At 33.5% G+C, this 26,131-nt stretch overlaps 3 protein-coding genes across 4 annotated transcripts; 1 reads left to right on the top strand and 2 right to left on the bottom strand.

Moving 5' to 3' along the window:
• Positions 1-5,965: 5,965 nt before the first annotated feature.
• LOC122587658 (subtilisin-like protease) lies at positions 5,966-8,113 on the bottom strand. The gene has a single exon (XM_043759829.1). It carries the CDS (start codon positions 8,111-8,113, stop codon positions 5,966-5,968), a length of 2,148 nt encoding a protein of 715 aa, XP_043615764.1.
• A 2,480-nt stretch (positions 8,114-10,593) lies between these two features.
• On the bottom strand, positions 10,594-12,550 carry LOC122580299 (caffeic acid 3-O-methyltransferase). Its single transcript, XM_043752579.1, has 4 exons — positions 12,090-12,550; positions 11,260-11,570; positions 11,106-11,170; positions 10,594-11,000 (listed from the first exon to the last, which is right to left on the bottom strand). Exons 1-4 carry the CDS (start codon positions 12,509-12,511, stop codon positions 10,704-10,706), a joined length of 1,095 nt encoding a protein of 364 aa, XP_043608514.1. The 5' UTR covers positions 12,512-12,550; the 3' UTR covers positions 10,594-10,703.
• Positions 12,551-24,216: 11,666 nt separating this feature from the next.
• Positions 24,217-26,131, top strand: LOC122579022 (nascent polypeptide-associated complex subunit alpha-like protein 4). 2 transcript variants are annotated; one of them, XM_043751114.1, is made up of 4 exons: positions 24,217-24,371; positions 24,468-24,564; positions 25,354-25,472; positions 25,619-26,131. In XM_043751114.1, exons 1-4 carry the CDS (start codon positions 24,321-24,323, stop codon positions 25,961-25,963), a joined length of 612 nt encoding a protein of 203 aa, XP_043607049.1. In that variant the 5' UTR covers positions 24,217-24,320; the 3' UTR covers positions 25,964-26,131. The 2 variants fall into 2 exon arrangements, with proteins under 2 accessions (XP_043607049.1, XP_043607041.1); XM_043751106.1 differs by having other exon boundaries at positions 24,218-24,371; positions 24,465-24,564.

Here is a 26,131-nt window from a genome sequence, read left to right as displayed (position 1 = left end):
TTATAACCTATTATCATTAGGTTTTCTCATTCTTTCTTATTTCTCCACCCTATTCTCCCATATTTTGTTATTGAACTCCTGGAAATCAATAAGCAATTTATTTTCATATGTTTATGTCCATTAGAATAATCTTTGCTTGTGTCTAGTGATTTCCATACCGAAAATTAACGTTTTCTGGTATATTTTGGGATCTCAATGATGACGGTCATACAAGCAGAGATGATGACTGTAATATGGTTCATTTTTAATATCTTTTAATTCTGTAAAATAGTTTGGGATGATCTTGATTCATACACATGGATTTCAATACGATTTGTAACGTTTTTAATACCTTTTTCGTGAGATCCAGTGATAAAAGCGATTTAAATGAGATTTGTTTCCTGTAATATCTTATTTTCTGAAAATGATGAGTTTTGCAAAAAGAATCATCTAAATCCGTTGAGTAACGAAGCAGCAATCGTGATTTGAAGTTTATACGTAGACGATTTTTGAATAGTTTTAATAAATCTAGAAGATGCGACCTTTTACAATAGGATTTTCTTCTGGAATTAGATTCATTACTGAAAAATATGAATTTTTCAAAAAGAATCGTCTTAAACGGTTAAGTAACGAAGCCGCAATCGCGTTTTAAAGTTTATGTTCTATGTAGCGACGAACTAGCGACAAACTTAGCGACGGATTGGTGGTTCCCCGATCAAACCTGCCATGTCCCATCCGCTGACGTCACGGTGACGTCATGATGCTGATGTCATGCTGATGTCGTCATGAGCAGAATTTGCAGTTTAGTCCCTGCAGTTTCAGACTAGTCGTTTTCAGTCCCTGTAGTTTTAAAAAGTGACAGTTTTGATCCCTGTAGTTTTGAAAGTGACGATTTTGATCCCTTTAGTTTGAAAAGTGACAGTTTTGATCCCTACACTTTTGAAATTGACAGCTTTGATCCCTGCAGTTCCGAATTGACATATTTGGTCCTTGCAAGATTTAAATTGTGTTTTGAATCTTGTGAGATTGAAATTTTAATTTTTAATCATTATAGTTCAAGATTGAAATTGTCATTTTTGAATCTTGTGGTTCGAGATTGAAATTGTCATTATTGAACTAAAAGTTTTTTGAATATTTAACACCTTAAATTAAACGTATTTACTAATAAAAGCATGATGTTGAGTCCTCATTAAAAGACAATAATAGTGAGTAAAATAACAATTAATTGGACTCTTTTGTACATCGTAGGTTCTGAAGGTTTGAGCATTCACTGTTGAGTCTTAATTGGTGTGACACTTTGTTATTGCATTCTTATTGAGGTAAGATAACATCTTTCGTCATCTAAGGGTACAACAAGACATAATTATAATAAGTTAAAACCTCAAATGATGAAAGGTTTTATGGGATATGTATGATTACCATTGATGATGTATAGTAAGATATGAATGCTTCAAAGGTATGATGTTATGCATGTGAAATGAAATGATGAAATGTTTTTATGAATGTTTGCATGGCTTAAACACCTAGTCACTAGACATATGAATAGGATTGCCATGACACGTGCACGATTAAGGGCCCTAAAGTAAAAGATGATGTATGTGATTAGTTTAGGTGAAAGTGTAGCCTAAGCTAATATAATTAAGAAGTCTCGAGCATATTTAAGATGTTGTGTTAAGCTTAACCCGTGCTAGTTCCTCGGAGCTAGGGCGTACGTGGTCACATGGTTTGGGAATCATGATACCTCCTATGGCATAGTTACGTTTAAGTATTCCGGGTGGAGTAACTAACCACCATTGCGTAAAGGCATAAACGGTTTATTTAGTTGGAAATAACTCTGTCAATTTCTTAACGACGCCGATGGACTATCGAAAGGTTTACCCATCATGTCGGGTGTGAGGGCTCAATGTATGGTCTACGACCACCTGCACACAAACCCCACATCCCTATGTAAGTGGCGTAAGTCACTTAGCCTACGTCTAGGCAAAGAAACAAAGTAAAGAAAGAAAGATAAGAAAGAAATGCTAGGCACATTAGGAATATGATGATCCTATTGTGTTATGCTTATCTTGTGATGTGATATGTATGTGATATTAACATTTATGACATGTTTTGTTAATATATTATGAATTGGCAAATGTTTTCAAATTATGTTATCTTACTTAGCTAATTTATTAGCTAACACTTGTTCTTTGAAAATGTGTGCCTTCAGGATAAGCAAGCTTGAGCTAGGAAAGGATTAGCTCGATGAGATGGGTAGAGGTAATAAAGAAAACTAGCATAGATTGTTGAATTCTTAGACTTCCCTTAGCCTTACGTTTTGGCTACTTTCATTTATGATTTATGTTGGTGCCATAACTTAGATTTCATTTATATTGTTTTGATGATGCACGTTAGTAACACCACTTTATAAAGGTACCATCCGGTTACGGATGGGGCAGTTTTAAAGTGATCCTTTTCCGCTACTTTTTAAACGCCGTTTGGCAAAGTTTTTTGAAATCCAGATTTTTAAATGACGGGTGTTACAGTCTTAGATTAATGAGTTGTCTTACATACCACTACTAAGGTCTCTCACAATAGACACCTCTTTCACACCTCTTCCACACTGCCACGTCAGCTTTTTCCTCTCCCTATCCACCTCTTCCATACTCACTCACAATAACACCTCTTCCACAACTTTTTTTTAATATTTATCCAAACAATAAATTTTATTTAAAAGAAACATTACAACTAAATAAAACTACTCATCGTCGGTCGTCTGCTCCTCCTCGTCGTCCTCCGGGTCGTGGCTAGGAGCCCCCAGTGCATAAAATGTGCTACCGAATTCCTCTTCCAAGTATTGCCGATATCTCATATGTGTTTCCAAGTCCTTTGCCGACAAACCCGTCGGAATCGGTTTTGCCAAAAACTTCATGACATTTCTAATTTCGGCCAGTCGCAAAGCATCTTGTTGCATTTGAACATAAGCATTAATCTGTTGAGCCGCTTCAGAACCCGATGATCGGCCCGATGTTGCATCGGACGAACTAGACAACCTACGGCTAACGTTACGACCCCGTGGTTGCCTAATGGGGTCTGCCTCAAATAAGGCATCTAATGAGGCCGGGGTGGGGGTTGGGGTCCCGCCTAATGAAACATCATCGGCGGTCAAATCTACGCTAGAGTCGGTCGATTGCTCGTCGCGGCATTTTCATTCCAAAAGCTGGAGAAGTTTTTATGAAGGTCATAGTAACTCTAGTAATGTCAATATTACTCCTTTGTTTGTTTCTTGTACACTTCACATCCGCATCAACCACCTGTTTCTCATCCGCCTCACTTTATCGACCGTGCTCCCTAACCTTCTTTAACATCGCGCCAAATTCCTTAACACCCTTTTTAATCTTGTTCCACTTGCCATGTATTTGGCTCTTGGCACGCTTTGGGTATTTTGTTTCATTGTTGAACATCTCCACCACTTTAGCCCAAAACATGTCATCTGTCAGACTATCACCCACCACAGGGTCCTGCGACCAATGCACTCAACAGTGTGCCAACAACAGCGTATCCTCATTCTGCTAATTCCTTTTCTCTCTCGGTTTTGTGGCGTGCCTTTTCCCACGACCCACCTCTACAACTTCATCTTCATAATCGGCGGAAGCGACACTATCTTTGTCGGGAACATTTTCATTGATAATCAATGGCGGTTGTTGGGTTCTTGGTCTTTGTTGTTGTTGGTGGTGAAAATCATACGCCATCCAAACTTGCATTTGGGCTTAGGCTTGGGCCGACACCATACGTTGAGCCTTGTTCCAATTATGACCAATAATTGGATTGTAGTTAATTTGATTGTAGTACGGTGTTGAAAATAGGCTAACAAGGCAAGAGGGTGGAGGACCCATTGGGGGCGGGTTGTATTAGCTTGAAGCATGGCTTGTTTAGCCTTGGTTAGTTGATGACATAGCCGGGATCGGGATTTCAACAAAGGCATTCCAAAGATCGTTAATTTGATTTTGGTTTTTGTTGTTTGGAATAATTTTAGAGATCAAGTTTGTGAAAGATTTTCTGATAGTGTGTGTTTTTATGGGTGAAGAATGGACGGTGATGGGTTGTAAAAGATTAGTATATATATAAGGAAACTTTAAAAAAAAAAAAAAAAAAAAAAAGACACATACATAGTCGTTGCATTCAAATTTGAAAAAAGAAATTTTTTTTTGTCCGGTAGCAATCTCTCTCTCACGCTCCTCTCTCTCTTGTTCGTTGTGTGTTGATGGAACGGAGGACTCAGACGAAGTGGCTCATCGACGAGCTGCTCACAATAGCCTCGTGGTCTACGAGCCCATCGATAGACGGTCGACGAAGCTATTGTGAGGGGCATAACTATTTTTTTAGTGAAGTTAGAAACATATTAACCAAAAATAGAGATTAAACAATAATGTAAGTAACCGTGAAAATGTCTTTTAAAAACTAGGAATATTTCAATTGGAGTTAGAGTTAGGGTTTAGCATAGCCTAAGGTTAAGAAGCAAACCTTAATTGGAGTTAGAATTAGGGTTTAGTATAGCCTAAGGTTAAGAATTAAACCTTCCTATGGGGTTAACGTTGACCCGACCCGATGTGATCCCACCAAATACGTTTTCAATTTAAATAAGCCAAGAACGACTGAATGAGGACTTACCTGGCTGGGAATCCTCACTGTTACAATTGCTTTTAAAAGTTAGTTAATTGATAAGCTGCTTGGGTTAAACTGAAATCAAGCTTAATAGATTATCAATAAGCTAAAATCATCACACCTCAACCCTTTTCCCTAGATCAGCCACCTAAAAAAAAAGGCTCTGGCAAATGGCATTCTCCCTCTTCTCCGGTGAACAATCGTCACTACTAACCTACGCCTAACATCTATCAGGTTCATAAATTTTTTTAAAAAACTCCGATTTTTCTTCTATATTTTTATTACCTACGTTGTGATTTTCATATAATTTGATTATATGTTGTAAGTTGTAACAATGAATTCACTTGTTCAAACTTGTTAAAACCAATTTAAAACAAATCCACATCTTCGGGTTTTTGTTAAAAACTTAGGCTATCTCCAATGCTAAGGACGCCCTTCCTTGAGCTCCACATCATATTCTTACAAATCCTTAAAATCCTTACACATCTTTAAAACCTTTTACTTTTACCTCCAACCATACAGACATCCTTACATATCATTACATCTATATAGCTCCAACCAAAAAGTAAAGGTAAACACCCAATGCCGTCTTTGTTTTGGGTCCTAATAGCTCGACGGTGTATGAGAGAGGTTGAGATGTACACAACCTTACCCCTACCACGACGGTGTAGAATGGTTACTTCCAGGTTCCATCTAAGATAGAAAAGGACCTCCACCCTTGCAAGGCATAAGGCATGAGGATAGAACCCTTGACTCTATCCTTTTAGGTAAAAGTGTTAACCACTTATCGAACCTTGCTAGTTTAAAAATGAAAGTACTTAATATGTATTACAAAGAAAAAGTTACAAAATTTAGTGGAGATAAACGAAGATTAGATAAAATGTTAAAGGAATTATGAATAACTTTAAACCTCCTTGGAAACAACATTTTTTGTGGTGTTTGTAGGATTTCCATCATTGTCAAAATAAAAATCCTCAATCCTTGTTTGCTTTTAACTCTTGAAAGGTCAACATACAACTGGCTATGACTTATGAGTGGTTCTTCAAGTACAAACCAACTTGGGTCAAACTCTGTCCCTGACTTTTGTTTGATAGTCATCGCAAAACAAATTGATAAATGAGTGAGAGGCTAGCTTGATATTAATTAAATTTAAAGAATCAAGAATCAATTACAATGGGTATGACTTGGAAATTCCACCACCAACCCTAACACTTTGATTGAATTTAGGATAAACTACAGCATGTATGTAGCATTTTCATTTCATTTATTCAAAATAGTATAAATTTTGTTGGACATTTTTGTTAACTGCATGTGTCTTGCATTTTCATTACTTTCGTCCTCCTCATCTAAACATGAATAAAAATGGAGTTCTGACTGAGTATTTTCCTGAAATCCAAGTCATATAACCTTGGCCATAAGGACCTCTTATCTTATCCGTGTAATCACGACTAAATGTTAATTTATATGTTAACTTCTGGTTCATGGCTATGAATCTCAGCCCCTGAGGACGGCTAATCACCATATGTACACCCTGCGGGAGTGAAACATTCCCAATGGTGTAAGTTGACCGTGCTATACCAACGTTGGTCACCGTCCTTGAATATGCTTTTCTATCACCACTTTTAAGTGCGACTACAAATGAAGGATAGTTCAACTCTGCTTCGGGTATGCTTTTTATGCAGTAAAAGTGTCTTTTAACAATCATTCTAATTTGTTCGTTTGTATAGCCTAACCCACACATATACGCAATGTAATCATGAGGCTGGATGTCAAAAACAATCCCTGGATTGTTGGCTTTTGATGGGCTCACGTGCCCAGCACCGATGTCATAAATGTCTGCAGGAAGTTTTCTTTCATCTGCAATGAATTTGTTATTTAGACTTACTTGACTCGCTGTGGTCATTATTGCCGACTTAATTGCAGCAGGAGACCATTTTGGATGTGTGCTTTTTAACAATGCGGCTATGCCTGCTAGATGAGGACATGCCATTGACGTGCCTGATAATAGGTTAAATGTTGTTTTTATATGTGGCCTGTAATTGACTACATTTGGCCAAGCTGCAAGAACGTCAACACCAGGTCCAATGATGTCTGGTTTCAGGATCCCGGGACTAGCAAGGCTAGGTCCTCTTGAAGAGAAACAAGCCACTTGTGGAGCTGATTTTATGCCAATTACAGTACCACGGAAAAGGATAGCTGCTATGGGGGATGAAGTTGAACTCAAGTACCTTTTGATCTTAACTCCTTCCTTGTAACCAACATTTGATGCAGGAAGAACATGAACCTGCGGTTCTGTAGTCTCAGGGCAAGAACCTGCATTTGCCAGAATCATGGCAGCCCCTCCAGCATCCTTCACTACCTCACCCTTTTCAATTGCTTCAATCATACCGCCTAAATCACACAATACTACTTTCCCCTTGACGTCAATGCCGTTCAGTGATCCTCTTCTACATGTTGCTGCATTGTAATCACCCTTTTTACCAGGGTAAACAAGTGGCATTAGCTTTTGAATGAAGTTCTTTGGCTGGTATAATGATTCACCATCGATTAACTTCTTGTTTCCAAGATAAACTGTGGTTCTTATTTTTCTATCCATGGTACTGGCCCCAACTGTAAGGACCCACGGGGATTCATTTGACAGACTAGACATAAATGGACCTGAGTTACCTGCTGAACAACTTACAAAGATCCCTTTCTGAATTGCAGCAAATGCACATATTGCTAAAGCATCTCGATAAAATGGGGCAGAACGTCCACCAAGTGAAATTGAAAGCACATCAACTCCATCAGTAATGGCTGCATCCATACCTGCAAGTAAGTTGCTTTCTGAACAATATTGTTGGTCACATACTCTATACATTGCCAAGTGTGCATGTGGTGCTGTCCCTGAGGCAGTACCGTTGGCATATCCAAATATATTTGCATTAGCTACAAAATTCCCCGCAGCAGTACTTGAAGTGTGAGTCCCATGGCCTTGTTCATCAACAGGGGAACGTTCGGTTAAAACAAAGTTTCTCATTCCAATCAGTTTATTATTACACCCCGCTATTTCACATTTGCCTTTCCATCTTGCTGGTGGAGGCGGGACGCCTTTATCATGAAATGAAACGTGTCCAGGAGTAATACCGGAGTCTAGAATCCCAATTATGGTCCCCTTTCCGTAGTTTGAACCTTTCCACAAACCAGTAGAATAGTGGTGCAAGCCTAGAAACTGTTGTGAGTGAGTTGTATGCAACTGAAAGAGACTTTCCGGTCTTACTTCTGCAACCCCAATCATATTAGTCATTGCCTCTGCTTGCTCTGCTGACATTTTGGCAGAAAATCCTGTAATCACATGGTGATACGCATAAACTATTTTTGGTTTCTCTGTTATTGAGTTTGTGTAAGTAATATTTGACAAAAATGAATAATACCATTCTTCAAGGTCATGTGACTGCTGAGGAATCACTTGGTCTTCAGGTGAACTTAAATGCACAATGTAGGTCTTCATTAGTTCATTGGCTTGGATGGAAAAGATGATTATTGTGCAAGTAAGTAGAACTAACATAAAATTGATATTTGTCGTCAACATTTTGTTACCTCGGCTCTCACTATATTTCTCATGAGTATCCATCTGTGATCAAGTATAATTATATGGTATTATAAGTGCGTATGATTGATGAATTATTTTGATTATCTTTCAATGGTCTAGAAATAGGAAGTTAGTTTTCATCAGTTAGTTTACCTCTCATTGATACGCATTTCCTTTCATCTAAATATAGAAATTTGTTCAACCGTTTTCGGCCCGTGTTAATAATGTGTTGCTATGCAGGTATGCATTGGTTTGTCTCAAGTCTTGGGGAACTATCTGATTTGGTACCTTTCTACATCTTTGATCCAAATTAGAACTATCTATTCATTATAGGCTAAATGTTTAACGGGCATTGAACCTTTTCTCAATATTTCTTGTGTGGTTTTAAAAAAATTAATCAAAATTTTTCTAATTCTTATCCTATCATTATCTTTTTGACATGGAAGCCACATAAGTCCTCATGTCACTATTTTTATTTTATTTTTTGCATACAAATCAAAATATTGCCATGTCAATGTCACTATGTTATAAAGGAGTTTGTTAATCATAGCCTATAGAGATATGGTTAACTTGCAGTGTAGTATTTTACATGCCGATTCAAAATATTTTTAGGAAAATCATAGCAAAATCCTATTATTAAATATCTTTTATATCTTGCATAATATTGGAACAAAACACATTGTAGGATGAATCAAAATTTTGGATCATCTTATATTAGTATACATTTTGTTTATTTTAGGTTATAGTGTTTTTTATTTTATTTAACTTGATAGTCTTTTCTTTAGTTTTTCTAATCCCGATTTAGTGTAATTTTGCGTATAACATTTTGTAACTTACTTTGGCATACAACAATTAGATCTATACCCGGTCGTTAACCAGATTTGAAACTATATATCGAAGTGAATATCATCATCAATCCCAATTAAAATTCATCCTACAAAAGAAATTGAGATAATAGAAAATTAGATACATTTTAGATAGACATATTAATAAGCAAAGTTATAACATATTAGATGTATATAGTGATTTTGAATATATGTTTGATCTTTCATTATATAGATGTCATTTTTTAGCAACTTAGCCATCATCTAAAAGCTTATCACCATCAACCTCATCCTTCAATGAAAAAAGGGTAAAAAAGAGAGTTACAAATTATTTTTTTTTACAAAAAGTATTAATTTACGTAATGTTACTTTTTCATTGCCTAGATCATTAACATTGATAATCTTATGCAATTTCATTGATTTGAGGTTTGCCTTACCCTCGGGTTCTTGTTTAGAATCATTGTTCTTCAAAAAGTTGTTGTCAACATTCAAGATGTACTCATTAAAGTCAAATGCATTTTTATTTTTTTTTGTCACTTTGTTGGTTGGAAAACATGAATGTTGTAACTAAAAATATACTTGCCTTATATTAATAAGAAGCCATTTGACTGTTATGTTGTAAACTGCTCATTCACGTTTAATTTTGCAATCATGTTTAATATATTTGTATATAATTTCTAAATTTTTTTGTTTATAAAACTTTGACTTTGACTTTGTATTTTAATGGTTTAGATTGATTTTTATTATATTTTCAATAGTCTAGATGAAAATTTAAAATGTTTTTTCTCTTGGCTATGATAGCCATTAATATATATAATTTAACAGCTTTTGGAATGGAGTACCAAGCTCATTCAAAGTCAATTATAGGAATGCTCCACGTGGCCGGTTCGCACGCTTTTATACGTTCCATCCCTTTCATTGGATTTTCGTCAAACCTGTCCAAAAAATCTCGATTTTATGAAAGAATCGTCCATGGTAGACATAAAACGACTAAAACCTAAAAATATTATAAAATTTTTTTTATATTATATCATTATTAAATGTCCTGTTTTTTATTTTTATTTTTTTATACACATGTTATTACTTGTTGATTAAATAATCTTATCTTCCTACTCAAACAAATCATATCGATATATCATTCCTATAAAAAGACAAACAAATAAAAACCAAACATGTTGAATACAATTTTTAAATCGGAAACGGTATCTATATAATTTGTTCTTTCATAAGTTTTATTACTTGATACACATGGTGTATAACGAAGTTTAAGAATACTTTATAAAGATCTCAAGTTCATGGCCACAAATCATATACTCCTTCAATTTTTTTGTAATCTTTTAAGGGGCAGGGTTTAAAGGTTTGTTCTTTTAAGGTTGGTTCTTATAGTTATATCATTGTTCCTCCCAATATGGCAATATGTCAACATGGGGTTAGCCCACTTGGTAGAGGCTTGCCTTTTGGGGTAGAGACTAAAGTTCAATCCTTAACATTGGTATAATTTTAGGATTATTTGGTGTACTAGTATCTAGTAATGTATTTGGCGTTCAATAAAAAGAAACTTGGGATAACATATCATTAAAACTAGCCAAGAAACTTCATACTGAATTATGCATTAAATCAAAGTAAATTGACTCCTCATTCACAAACAAAGGTTGATAATTTCAATTGGATGGAATCATGTAAATCTATTTGCTAAATTCCATAACCCAAGTATTCAAAGCACAAGCCGCCTTGCGGAAACCTTTAAATCCTGCCCCTTTGGCTAAAGCCTCAAATTCTTTCTCGGTTCTCTCTTTGCCTCCAGGGTTATGAGCCAACATAATCACATCAATGTGGATCACATTTCGGGTCGCTGTAGTGGAGTCGGGTGCCTCTGGAAGTATGCATTCAGCCACAATAACTTTCCCATTATCCGGAAGTGCTTTGTAGCAGTTCTTGAGAAGCTTCAAGCAGTGCGCGTCACTCCAGTCATGAAGAATCCACTGCAAAATCAAACACCAGAACCCGATTCACAATTGTAACAAAATATAGAAGGTATGATCACAATTTATAATACAATTAGCCACTTTCATACTATAGACATTCACCTTCATAAAAATGGCATCTGCTTTTGGTACGCTTTCAAACATATCGCCTCCAACGTGCTCAATACCTGCAGTTATATTCATTAGTCAGCTTTATGACTTCACTCCAAAGGGGGAAAAAAAGATATTTTTTCATATGATTAATTTAACTATTTACCTGGGTAAGTTGAGGCATCTGCAATAACATGGGGCAAATCAAAATTTATACCCTTAAGTGAAGTATGTTTAGAGATGATCATGTTAAGACTAGCACCAATGCCACCACCAACATCAACTAGGGAAGTAAGACCGTTAAAACCATCATACAAATCAACAATCTTTTTCATGGTCATGGTAGAATGACCATACATTCCATTGTTGAAAACCTTGTTAAATCTTTTATCTTTTCCATGGTACTCAAAAGCTGACATTCCATAAGCTTTGTTGAATGGAATTCCACCATCTATTACTGCATCTTTTAAATAGTACCTATACATCATGATTCGAATTACTTCCATCAAACTTCATATCAATTGGTAAGGTAGATAAAAACATACAGTTAACAGAACTGTAATTTTTACAACTTACTTATTAGGTAAATAACATTCTACTAGCTGTCTTCTTATATTTATCTAATACTTTGTCTAAAGTTTGTAATGGGTTAACTAATTGGTGCCAACCAATTGGTAATGTCTATATATCTTGGGATTTGTCACCAGAATTCGAGTCTTACTCGTCACATTTGTGAAAGTATGGAAGGGAGTTTGGGGTATTTACAGAAGTCCTGAGTCCTATCATAAGCATTCGGGTTAGTTTAAAAGTAGGAGTAGAATAGTTTGTTGTTAAAAAAAAAAAACATAGTTAAACTAGAGGCAATAATGGAAAGATTATCTATCCATTTGTACATAGTTGACTATATGAGACAAATTGTAAAAGATGGAATGATGTATTCTTAGTTGCAGATTGCTTATAAAGATCTATTTTTATTATAGCACATATAAATCTTACCAGCTTTCCATGAGAATTTTGTCTTGGTTCATGAGCAAGAGGGGTGCCAATGACACACCACTTTCATTCTTGGTCAAAAACTTGCACACCGGGGCTAACCCATAGAACCGTTCGACACACCCACCACTAGTCTCCTTAAGAGTACAAGTCAACACAGAATAGCTAGCCAAAAGGCTACAAATACGATCAACCATCACGGGGGCCTCAGGGTTGTTAACATTATTGAGCTGAGCCACTAACTCTGAAGACGAGAGCGAACCATCAGGGCCAGCTTTCGCAATGGTCTCAAGAAGATCGAGCTCAATGGCAGTTTTCAAGACCATTGGTAAGACTGATGCAGATGCTAATTGCATCGCAAATAGGAAAGACTCATCTTGGTTTGTTTCAGCAGGTACATTCACAAATGTTGATGTTGAACCCATAGTGAAGTCAAGTTAGATCAAATATATTTTTATGTGTGTTTGTATTGGTACAAATGTAGTATCACACAATTGTTGTATATATATACAAATTGCATTCACCAACTACAGAGTATGGACCATAGCTCACTGATAAATGTGTGTATACATATCTTGAACAGTTGAATTTCGTTGACCATGTAAAGTTTGAAAAGTCGCACAACATTTAATATGTTGCCTATTAGTTTAGTATCCATGTGATATACCAAAAAATTGGTAGAGTGGTAGAACTTATTTCTTGTGGTTGTAATAATCTGATTTTAAGTTCACTTACTTCATTTTATGAGATATTAAAGGGTTATGAAGGATGGGGCTTGTATTTAATTTCGGATCACAAGGGAAAGTTTACGGGCCTGTCTGGTTCACGTATATGGAGCGCTCTTCGGTTTCAATGTTGTAAGGTTCAAACACAAAACCGTGGGTAAGTTTAGGATAACCAGTCTCGATACATTACTGAGCGACCTTGTTGTTGAAAAAGTAAGACAAAAGAAAGAAAGTTTCGTAGCAATTGGTATGTGTCCATAACATGATCCATAGATGTATATTCAACTTAAAGTTATGACTTCATCTTTCACCACCAACCCCAGCCATCCAATTGAGAATATATGTACAATTGTACACACTTACAAAGTCACAAGTCTTATATCTAAGTTTTGCTATTATTTGAAAATGGAATAAAATAAAAAGAAGGTTTGACATTTTTAATACTAGTAGTCTCTATCTCTCAATATATAAGTATAAAACAACATCTTAAATTCAATTTTAAATTCAATTTAAAAAAAGTAATGATCCTTAGATGAAAAGCAATATTAAATTATAGTCTTGGATTGCTTTGATGACTTCATTTACCATTTTTAGATTTCATTATTTACTAAATTAATAAATGACATTTATGCTTACACTTTTTTCAATTAAATTTATAACATTATACACCTAACACTTTATGATAAAAACAATGCCTTTATGATAATATCGCTATCTAAATGTCATAAAATCGCTATCTAAATGATGTGCATTATAACTGCAATCACCATATATTTAAAGTTTTTACTAATTATTACTATTTTATTAGTAAAATGAACATAAACATTTTTAATATTCTTTGAAAGGTGAGAAGGGTTGATCTAAATGATGTGCATTATAACTGCAATCACCATATATTTAAAGTTTTTACTAATTATTACTATTTTATTAGTAAAATGAACATAAACATTTTTAATATTCTTTGAAAGGTGAGAAGGGTTGAAAAGTTTATAAGTGGCTAGATTGGTGTCCGCGCAATGCAGCAGCGATGATGGTATGATTATTAGCGTAAAAGTAATTTCATTACGGTCGGAGATGTGATAAATTTTTACGCTGTGATGTGAAAAGTGGAGGAGGGGGACGGATTTTGAATTAGAATTTTTGCTATGTGTTTCTGCGTGAGGGAGTAGAAATAGAGGTTGAATTTTTTTTAAGGATATTTTATTAGGATGAAGATACTCTAAAGTTGTGTTCAACTTTATAGGTAAAGTTGAGCACATTTTAACCTTTGGATTTTAACTTTAATAAATCTTAATCCATTTGTTTTAAGGGTAAAAATATGTGTAAAAATATGTGTTTTAGAATTAACATATTTTTTCTCGCTTAACGTAATGATGTATACCCCAATGCATATTTCTAAAACATATATTAAAAAAATAGATGTAAATACAATTTATCTTGATATTACTTAATCCTTCTATAGATTCTTCAAACAACTATATTACAAAGTATATTATCGATATATACTAAACGGACACATAAATTGATCACATAAATCAAAAGCTACATATCTGTTTTAAATCATATATTCTAAAATTATGCATTAAACTGCAGTGTGAAATCATATTATTAAGCTACATATATCACTATGCTTAACAGTGGATAATTTAACATGTTGAACATAAAACTATCAATATTTTCTTTTATAACATATAAATAAAATTAATTACATATATTTACATGCGTATTACACGGGAAAATAATTTAGTTATTATAAATAAAAGAGGATTGTTTGATAAGTTATTTTTAAAAAAAAATTGATGTGGCAAGTTAAAAATATTCTACGCATAAATATTTTAAAAAATATGACATCATATATTCATATTACTAAAATATGTTTTTATTTTAATTTCCTTTTTTTCCTTATTCAACTTTAAACTATAGTATGTTCTTTTACATATTTTCAATTACCCAAATATATGAATCATGTCATTTTCTTAGATTCTACTTGTGTGACATACATTTTTTTCGATAAAATAAGCAAGTGAGTATATATTTTTCCTGGTTGGTAATTGGAAAAATTTTACAGACATAATTCGCTTTATTTTCTTATAAATTAACAAATTTTAATATTTTTATAGGTTTAAAAGATATAAATAGCAAGATATACATTATAGTTATGTGTTGGGTTGTAAAGTATATACTATTAAATCATAAATATTTAAGTTTTAACAATTGTTTGAGATCGTATTGTTTTCATTATTTCGTTTTTATCTTTCTTTTACTTACAGTTATGTGTTGTTATCAATCATAATGGCTTATATATAATTTCATAGTATATCATTGATTTTTAATTAATTTGGATTTACATTTTGTGTAAGTTGAGTATTTTGACTTGCATTATCGCATGATAATGTTAAGACCGGGGATTGCCTATTACAAATATTTTTATCTTGTATTTATAATGAAATTCACTTATTTCTCTTATAAATCAATAAATTTCAATATTTTTTATGGGTTTAAAAGATATAAATAGCAGGAATTACAATTATGTGTTGGGCTATAAAGTATATAATATTAAATCATCAATATTTAAGTTTTAACAATTGTTTGTGTAACATCCCGAACTTTTCGTGTTTGACTATTTGACCTTCCGTTAGGTTCGTTAAGTAAATATGTCTTATATTAGATTATATGATTAAATGCTTATGTATTTAATATAAATATGTAAATGTGATGTTTAATGAAAGTAATCAAAGTGACGTTAAGTAATTAAGTGCTTGTTAGTGTGCTAAGACTCCTGGTAGAAAGATAAGCTAAGAAAGTTACGTTTAAGAATTGAGGGGTCCTAAGTGTAACAATAGGAGCTGATGGCCAGCGGTTAAGGGGAAATTAAGGATCCCTAATTGTGATAATTCTGATCAGACGTGTGTGTGTGTGTGTGTGAGCCCTAGCCAATCTCCCTTCCTCTCCAAGCAAGTTCCCTCCAAGATTTCATTGTTTCGTGCCATATTGATAAAGTTTTGTTAAGATCTTGAATCCCCTAAGTCATCTACAGGTAATATAGGTAATATTCTCTTTGAAATCTGATCTTATGAGTCATAGATGAGTATTCACTCCAGGCCATGGGGTTTGGGTTGGGCTAATTGATTAAACGGTTACCGATTTCATGTTATTCAGGTGATTCAATGATTGATTTATGTTGTAAAGGATTAAAGGATTGATTGATATTTAAAGTCATCAAAAGTGTTGTCAAAGAGGTCAATATTATGTCTCCAGGTCGGGCTAAGGGTTTGAGATTAAATGGGAATCGTTTAGAGCAAGTTTGAAATTGAGTTTGTTAGTTGGCACCCCAGGTGCGACGCACCAAGTGGGAGGTGCGACGCACCACTGCCCAGATTGGGAATTTTGATTTTCGAAGGGAGCCCGATATGCGACGCACCAAGGGCAGGTGCGTCGCACCTATACCTGATCTGGGTTTTCTGTATGATTGGTGCGACGCACCACTTGGGAGGTGCGACACACCTGATGCCCAGTTTTCACTAAACATTTCATTTAGCTTATATGTCAATCTTATACTCATTCTAGGTTGTCGGGAGCGCTTAGCAAGCACATTAAGATACTCTTAATCTGTTGGTAAGCTGTATCAAGTTAAGATACACTACTTTGACACGCTGAGGGTTCAACAAAAACATAGTTTTCATATAATAACTTCCCAAATAGTTTCTTGTTTGCTTATGGGTATTCGGGATTATACGGGAGGTGGTATGAATTATGTATAGGCATATGAAAGCCTGAAATGCTACCCCAATAATACGTACTAATATGAGATGCAATGTATGCTTAATAGATGATATGATATGAAATGATATATGAGATGAGATAATATATGATGATGTACGTGATGTAACAATGTATGCGATGTAATGATATGCTATGAAATGCAATGTAATGTCTTGAGATGAATTGAAATGTGTTATAGGTTGATGATATGTAAAATGTGCATAACAACATGGCTTGTTCATCTAGTTCACTAGACTTATTAAGTTGTCATGACACGTGCACGTTTAAGGGCCCAAATGTTAAGATGTATATGTGATAACTTTTAGGTAATATGAACACCTAAACTATATGAGATGTGAAATCGAGCTCGTAATTTTAGATGAATGTGTTAAGCTTAACCCGTGTTTGCCCTTGCCCGGCTAAGTGCGTAGATGTGGTTGCTTGGGTGGCTCCTTGCAACATGGTCAAAGATGTGAAGAGTAATACGGGAGGTCTGACCCGCCCCACTTGTCTTGAACATACGGATTACTCCGGGATTCGCTTGCCATTCCTTAACGACAATGATGTACAGCCGTAAGGTTTGTCCATCCAATCGGGTATGACTTCTGTCACACTTATAAAGATGCATATGTTATATGAGATGCGTGACTTATGTCACAATTATAAAGATGTTTAGATGTGATATGTGGAGATGCAAAAGATGACTAGGCACAGTTAAGATGACCCATCCTAATATGAAAGATGTTTATGCTGTGATATGTATGTGAGATGACATGTTTGATGATATGTGCCTTAACGACTTAATATGATCTTTATATAATATTTTAAATGGACAAATGTTTTATAAACTATATGTTATCTTACTTAGCTAATTCGTTAGCCAACACTTGCTCTTTTAAAATGTGTTGTGCCCCCAGGTCCAACATTAGTGAGCAGGTAGAGGTGAGAAGACGTGAGGCATGGGTAGATGATCTTGTAGCTGGCTATAGTTTACCCATAGTGGCTGCTTACTTTAGACATTTGTTTTATGTTTAGATAATAATGACTTGTATTGATAATGTAGTCAGTTGTTTAATGTTAGGCAACCGTTGAGTTTCCATTTGAACTTATTTTGATGATATGGCTAGTAACACCATTTAATGAATAAACCAAACAGATTATGCTGGTTTGGACTTTTAAAGTTTACTTCCGCTTTCTTTTGACACCGTTAGGCGAAAGTTTTTGAAAATCCATATTTTTAAACGTCGGGTGTTACAGTTTGAGATCGTATTGTTTTCATTATTTCGTTTTTATCTTTCTTTTACTTACAGTTATGTGTTATTATCAATCATAATGGCTTATATATATTTTCATAGTATATCATTAATTTTTAATGTTAAGATCAAGGATTACCTATTACAAATATTTTTATCTTGTAATTATTATGAAAACATATTTTAACTATCCGGATTGAATCCGAGTTGATTAGATAGTTATCGAATAAACGTGGGGACAAAGAACAAATATACATGTGCTTCTAGATAGGATAAGAATATGGGCACATTTTGATGAATATAAAATCATGTTTTTATTTTGTATATTCAATTTAATGAATATGTATATAAGATAGTGAGAAAATTACCTAAATGGTCTAATTTTTAAGTGTACGAGAGTAAGTACTCGTGCGTTGTGGCGGTTAGGTGGTAGGGGTGATAGCTAGGTAATAGAGTGTGATAGTCAAATGCCTTAGCCGTACGGGCTCCGCCCTCAGATTTAAAAATTCGTCGAAAGTATATCGAATGACATCTCTAATGAAAAAACATGAAATTTTAAGAACACCCATATAACTTTTATAATTTATCGATGTACGGTTTTTGAGATAAAAGATTTTGAATGAATTGGAGGAAAAATTGATTTATGGAGGAGAGAAAAAAAAATGATTGGTTGAGATTTGAGGAGAGAGAAAGGGTATTATAGTCATTTTAAATATAGAATAGATAGAGGGACATTTTGGGAAAATAAATTTTGAAACTAAAAATGTTAGACATAGACTTTTTGCTTTATAATATAGTAAGATATCTTATTTTTGATATTTTCAAAAAAATTTACATATTTGGTCAAAGAATCTTTACCACCTAACCTCTTTAGTAAGTAACAAATCACCAAATAATGTCATAACAAGTGTCAATGTTTCAAGAAAATAAATATGTTGGCTTTATGAAGATCATCTGAGAAAGATTCATGGTGCACGTACTTACATGAGATATTATTCTTAACTTCATTTTGGATACCTCAAAGGTTCAATAATGGTTAGTTACAATGTTAACGTTGTCCAGGTTTATCATTCTAAAAGTTCTATGGATAGCCCAAAGTGATTCTCCTGGTAATCCTAATAACAATGAAGAACACTTAATGACTGTCATGTGGCTAATGTTTCTAAGGAGGTTTGTGCAAAGTTACATTATGGAATCAACACTTCAAGTATGTGTTCTATATATATAATACACTAAAGCAAGAGAATTAAAAAACCATTCTGTCTATACCTTTATTTACTAAAAAAAGTAGATAATAATATTTTTCAGGTGACGATTTATAAAGTGATTAGAATATTAGATACAAGTTAGTATAAATTTTGAAAGCCATTATGAACAAATGGCATTATTTGATTGGGTAATTTTGTTTCTTATTAAAAATGTTAAGTGGTAAAAATTGATTGACCAAATAGGTAAAATATTATGTAGGTATCTAAAATTGGATATATACTTTCGTGTTAGACCATTCAAGTAATTTTCCCTAATATGGTTTCACAAAACAAAAAAAACATAAATTTTTTCGATTTAAACAGATCAATGTGTTGTTAAACACATAAATTATGACGAGAACGGTACCCGCGTGTTGCGGCGGTCGTGGAGTTAGCGGAGGTGAGATGGTGGGGGTGATCATAAAGTATGATAGGTCATAGAGATTGATAGCCAAATACCTTAGTCGTACGGGCTCCGCCATCGGATTTAAAAATCCGTCGAAAGTAGATCGAATGACATCTCTAATAAAAAAGTATGAAATTTTAAGAATACCCATATATTTTTTATGATTTATCGATGTACTGTTTTTGAGATAAAAGATTTTGAATGAATTAGATGAATAAAATGATTTTTGAGGATAGAGAAAAAATGAGTGGTTGAAATTTGACGAGAGAGGTGAAAGTTGAAAGTTATGCGACATTGATGTATGGTACATGCATTATCATGTGTACATTGTTGAAATTGAAAGTTAAAAGTTAAAACCTTATTTACTTTATAATTTAGTATAGATAAGATAATTAGTGATACACTATGTTAATTTTATGAATTTTAAATACATCAAAATGAAGTTTTTAAGTATTTTCATTGTATTCTCATTTTAAAGATGTTTTCGTTTGATTGACCCCTAATTTTAAATAGTAAAAAAGTAATCAAGTTTAAAAAGAGAAAATTTACCCTATAATTGACTTGAACACCTATGACTTATTAATTAATAGTAAATGTACAATATATAACATATACAAGTAAGTATCCAATTTTATTTTTAATGAATTTTAAGTCTCAATATTTTAATATTGTATTGGGGAGGTTAAGGTTTCTCTCTACAAAACAAACTCAACCTTCTATATACTTTTGCTAAACATATATATGTGAAACACGATTTAATAGCATATTATATTTTAAAATAAGATATAATATATATAGATAATAAGAGAATGACAAAATGTTTTTCTATTAATGTAAAATTCAACAAATATGAGACACTATATATAATATATAACAGTATAACACTATATATAAGCTTCGTAACATTAATAAACTTTATACATATACATATTGATCGATGAAAATATAAAAAATCATGAGTTATGACTTATGAATAGTCACATAAATAGTATATTTATATTTATAACAATGAATACATTTTCTCGACTTATCTTTTGCTTTGTTGATGCTGAGTCACGTTTAATATCTCTTAACGATTCAGGACTCAGGACCGACATCCAATCATATCATACATATATGATCTAACAAATAAACTTTATAGATTGATACTTATTTTTGGCTGAAATTTTCAATTTTTATATAAAAAATAATAACCGTATAACATATCTATATCCAATCCGTAGTATTAGGATTAATAGATCCATATATACAAACATTAGAAAATTCAACCTTATACTTTACTCGCTTTGAATTCATTAACAAGTTTTCATATTTTTTAAAGCTTTATACACATTTGCCTAATTACCTCTCAATATCTCAAAGTCAACGCTGGCTCATTTTAATTAGGTGATATTTTATAAAGTACTAAGAGATAACTACACGATGTGACGTTGATGGTGATAATGTCGATTGTGAGCGGCAACAATTTTTGCAAGTTATTGATGTAAATGAAGTCGATGTAAAGTTTTAAAAGTTAATAAGTAAATATTGTAAGTTAATTTAACTAAGATTATTATAGGATATAACAAGTCAAAATGTTTAAAATATCGAATAAATGTGAAATACCAAATACATTATATAATATGATAGATAACTAGATAAGTAGTTACTTGAAAAAAACTATACTATTTTTTTTTCACTCGTAATTTCAATTTAGCCAATTACATAAATGACGACCTTCATTGAATCTAACTAATCGTAAATTCATTTTTGTACTTGTATCACAAAAGGTAAAATATCTATCAAGCAGACAATTAGAGTCCTTCAAATTGAGATAAAACTAGGTTTACTTTTGAATTAAATTTAAAAGTTAGGATTAAAATATTTAATTTAAAATATTTTTAATTTTACCTTCAAAGTTATTTTTAACTCGAGGTGATCTACAATTTTACATCCCTAAAAGACTAACCACATTAGTTTAATGAATTTTTTTTTTAGTCATTAAATACTGTGTGTATGAAGTGACTGAATGTATAAATAATGTCTGTATGTATTAAGTAAAAGATATGTAATTGACAGTAATTTTTATTTATCTATAATCCTTATAAAAGCATATTGGATTAAGAAATTCAGCCTTTTTTTCCTACCAAAAATACCCCTATGCATAACAACACTTAAGTAACCCTAACTAATATCTCATTCACACGTCACTCTCGCCATCCACCGCAACCGCCATACCTCTCTCCCTCCCTTCACTGCCCGGCCACCATCTCCGCCACCATACCTACCTCCGTCGCCGTCATCCATTTAATCCACCGCCGCCGTCGTCCATGGATGTTGTGTGATTTGAGTTTAGAATATTTTGGTTCATTCACCCCGATTCAACAAAATACCCACACAAATGAAAAACTCACCGGCGCCTCCCTCCCCCTGTCTTCTCTTCTGCTCCGGTGCACCTCTACCATAACAAAAAACCTACACAAATGAAAAACTCACCGGCGCCTCCCTCCTCCCTGTCTTCTCTTCTGCTCCGGTGCACCTCTGCCATAAATTGGCATCACCATCCGGAGCACCTTTTCTCTTCTCTTTTGCAGAATTTTTTTATTTACAAATCCGAGTCTTCTTTTGATTATCTATATGGAACTGCGATGATTTGATGTATGCTTTTAAGTCAACAAAAGATCTGAAAAAAACCCTAAAAAATCTGACGGATTTGGGGTGGTGATGGCGGCAGCGCCACGTCAGATATTGGGGTGGTGATGGTGGCGAAGATGGGGCGGTGATAGCGCTGCATATCAGCACATTAATTGAACCTTTTAGATCGTCGTAAATTGGAAGACGATGGCTGAGAATATGGTATTTTCAAATCCCTTTTTTATAATTATCTTTGTTAAATAATTTTTGAGCATTTCTTTTGATATTGTTATTATCCACATCTTCACATCTTGATGCACATTTGAATTGACTGGCTGATTTTGAAAGTATATGTAGTTGTTTGTGTAAAGATTTTTGCAATTCAATAACATAGGGATGTAGTGTCAAATTTATTTTATTTATTATTTTGGATCATTTTTATCTTTGATAAACTAGAATCTGGCGTGTAAATAGAGCTATGATTGGAGTCATTGTCCTTCCAGAATTGAGGTACTACTATGTAGTCGTATGAGTCATTCGGGGTTATATTACTCATAATTTACTAGAACAGAATTTATGACATTCATGAGTTAAACCTGATTCCGTTTTCCGTTTAGTTATGCTAACTAAATTATATCAGGAGCGCAGTTAACCATTTCAATTGTACATGAATACATACTTTGCAGGGCAGTTTCTCTATAGATGAAATACATGCTTTGCAGCTCAATGTCTCTATAGATAGTATATCACATATACGCCTTAGGTTTTGCTTTATCAAAGTTGACAACTTGAAAGTTTTATTCTTTGAACATCCGCATAATTGTATGTTGTACCTCTTTTGGGAATTTTTCAATAGAGGTGGTCAGAAATATGTAAAATGGTTTGTGCAGGATGTTTTTAGTTTGAGTTGACTGGGCTTGGTGGGATGTGTTTGACTAATAAATGCTTTATTGTCCATATTGTTATGCTTTACTCTTTTTAGCACAGATTGTAATGCTTTACTTATATTAACAAAAAATAAATTATTACAAAAATATCTCACTTTCTGTGTTTTTGTTCACGCTCACTTTTCAGAGCTTTAATTTGGTACTTTTTGTGATTTTATTTTGGCAGAGTCGTTTGAGCTTTCTTTGAGGATGTTGGATTAAATGATGATAAGGTATGTAATTGCATAGGATTTTTGTATAGTCTGTGTATGGCAATCATTGTTCCATAAAAAGCAAGTTTATGGGTACTATGAGCATATTGTTCATTTTATTTTTTTAAGAGGTGAAATTTATTATGCAGGCTGATGGTATTCTTTTCGGATAGTGTTCAGTCGGGTATGCAATCGATCTAAAAGAGCAGCAGTAAGCAAATGGAAATCAGGAGAGAAACGATTGGTACAAAAGATTGGGTTATCTTGAATCTATATATGTACCAGGGACTGATTCTGACAGGCTAGACCAGAATTTATAGGTATATAATTGCAACAAAAGATTGGGTTTGTAGTCTTGTACTGAAGGTACATCTTTCATTAGTCCATAACCGTTATTTGTTAACCGTGTATCTAGATATATGGTTGAACCAAGATAGTCTTGTGGACATGTGACTTATTTAGCCTGTGCGAGAGAATTTGAGTTAGTTTTATAGTCATCGTATCTGTAGTTATAATTTATATTAATCTAATTCAAACATCCATTTTATCTGCATGACTACATATAATCTTTCATTTTGTATGTGGTAGTATAATAGTTTACTACCATTTTTGAGAACTACATCATGTACATTACAAATTGTTTTAGCGAGATTTTGCCACAATGTATGGGTGGGTTATCGGACATAAGTTCTAAACGGTGTAAGTTTTGGGTTCTAAAACGTTATATGAGACTAGAGGGTTATCACTCATTTACCCCCTCCACATATAACCACAACTTTTTTTAGAGTTACCGCTGCAACGTGCGGATTCCCCTCTAGTTAAATAAAAAGAAAACATAAAATTTGACTTAATTATTAAGTTGTTAACTATTAAGTTTATTAAGTAAAAAATAAGCAAGGCCTAAATCTATTTTTTATCCTTTCAATAAAACCGCATTGGGCTATTAGGATAGGTTAAGCCCATAAAAATATATTGAACCCAAAAACATATAACAAACCCTAACTGTATAACAACGATCCTCATTATATGGTAGTACCTCTCCCATTGCAGCTCAGCTCAACGAACTCCAATCAAAATCAACCAACCAATCATGCCAGGCGTTGTTGTTGAAGAAAATATCGAGACTCAGCAGAAACTCGAGGTTCTTTCTAAACTTTTTTTTTTCATTATATATAATATATATATGTATAATATTCATAGTTTTAACTGTGAGTGATGTCAAAAACTGAAACAGCAGCAAGAAGATGAACAGCCAATAATTGAGGATGTTAAAGAAGATGATGACGTCGATTCTGACGATGATGAAGATGACACTGATAACGCTGTCTCTGGAGGTCCGTTTTTTTTTTTTACTATCATTTACACATTATTATTATAGTTATTTTTTTTTTTTGTTTTTTTTTATGTTTTGTCATTTTTTTGGTTTTTACTGTTTGTTGTTTTTACTGGGGATTGAATATATATTTAACTACTCAATGTGTGTTTAGGATTTGTTAAATTCAGAAGGGGTGTTTAGTTTAGTTTTTTTTTTTTTTATTTCTATTATGAATTTCCAACTAGGTAATAAACCGAAACGATATATGCTAATTCAAACACCCATTTAATATGTATATTTGAATTTGAGATAATGGCTTATTTGTTAGTAGGGGCTGTGTTTGTAAAACTGATTCTGGGCTGTAGTTTTTTTTTAGGATGTTTACAAAAATGTATTTTCTCTCTAGTTTAGCGTTTATTTACGGTTTTAAAATGTATTTTTTTAGATGATTATCCTAAAAGCGATATCCCAAGCATCGTCTTACTTTAACATAAAAATTGGAAATGATGTTCTGTGCTTACTAAGTGGCTTATTTTGCTCGGAAATGATACATTTTTAAATTCATGTAATTACCATCTTGTTTGTTATTGCTTTTCGTAAGAAATTTTTTTGTGCTTACTAATTGGCTTATTTTGCTCGGAAATGATACATTTTTAAATTCATCTAATTACCATCTTGTTTGTTATTGCTTTTCATAAGAATTTTTTTTATGTTTTGCTTCGTAATGATGTTGTACCGAAGCATGTGTTGTATAGCAAATTAGCAATCTTGAACACCTGGTGACAATTTTTGTGAAAATGTGATGCAGCTGGGAATGAGAGTTCTAAGCAGAGTAGGAGTGAGAAGAAGAGTCGTAAGGCAATGTTGAAGCTTGGAATGAAGCAGATTACTGGTGTATCTAAAGTGGCTATTAAGAAATCCAAAAACGTAAGCTACTTTGTATTCATCCAGTTTTTCCACAGATTCATTCCATAATTTGGAAGTTTCTTATGTCTTATATCGGAATCATGTTAATGATCGAGTTCTTAATGAAACTGTGATTATTAAAAGTGTAATTTTTGATAATGATGCAGATGATGTTTTACATCACCAAACCAGATGTTTTCAAAAGCCCGAATTCGGATACTTATGTGATATTTGGGGAAGCAAAGATGGATGATCTTAGCTCACAAATGCAAGCTCAAGCTGCTCAACAGTTTAAATTGCCGGATTTGAGCTCAGTTATGGGCAAATCAGATGCTTCTGCTGTGGCTGCTGCAGAGGTGGAGGAAGAAGAGGACGTTGATGAAACTGGTGTTGAACAGAGAGACATTGAGTTGGTTATGACCCAGGCGGGTGTCTCAAAGCCAAAGGCGGTCAAGGCTTTGAAGGCTCACAATGGGGATATAGTTGCTGCCATCATGGAGCTCACCACTTAGGATCTTTCTCTGTCAAATGCGAGTTTTAGATTTCATTTTTGACTTTAATTTTGTTGTTGGTTAAACTTATTTGGAGAATTGTCAAGTATTTAGTTACAGTTGGACAATAATTGTTTTCAAATGTGAATGGTTATCATTCTCTTAGTGTTTGATTTCTTTTTCTAGGCA

This window comes from Erigeron canadensis, chromosome 1 (assembly GCF_010389155.1).
Source record: "Erigeron canadensis isolate Cc75 chromosome 1, C_canadensis_v1, whole genome shotgun sequence".
NCBI classification, from domain to species: domain Eukaryota; kingdom Viridiplantae; phylum Streptophyta; class Magnoliopsida; order Asterales; family Asteraceae; genus Erigeron; species Erigeron canadensis.
Note: the sequence above shows the minus strand (reverse complement) of the source record. Positions and strands in the feature narration are given on the sequence as shown.

Excerpts from the sequence above, each read along its gene's own strand:
- LOC122587658 (XM_043759829.1), bottom strand. The coding sequence starts at position 8,113 with ATGAAGACCTACATTGTGCATTTAAGTTCACCTGAAGACCAAGTGATT.
- LOC122580299 (XM_043752579.1), bottom strand. The coding sequence starts at position 12,511 with ATGGGTTCAACATCAACATTTGTGAATGTACCTGCTGAAACAAACCAA. Across the intron at positions 11,171-11,259 it reads AGATGCCTCAACTTACCCAG|GTATTGAGCACGTTGGAGGC; the intron begins GTAAATAGTTAA and ends ATATAACTGCAG. Across the intron at positions 11,001-11,105 it reads CAGATGCCATTTTTATGAAG|TGGATTCTTCATGACTGGAG; the intron begins GTGAATGTCTAT and ends TTGATTTTGCAG.
- LOC122579022 (XM_043751106.1), top strand. The coding sequence starts at position 24,321 with ATGCCAGGCGTTGTTGTTGAAGAAAATATCGAGACTCAGCAGAAACTC. Across the intron at positions 24,565-25,353 it reads TGATAACGCTGTCTCTGGAG|CTGGGAATGAGAGTTCTAAG; the intron begins GTCCGTTTTTTT and ends AATGTGATGCAG. Across the intron at positions 25,473-25,618 it reads CTATTAAGAAATCCAAAAAC|ATGATGTTTTACATCACCAA; the intron begins GTAAGCTACTTT and ends ATAATGATGCAG.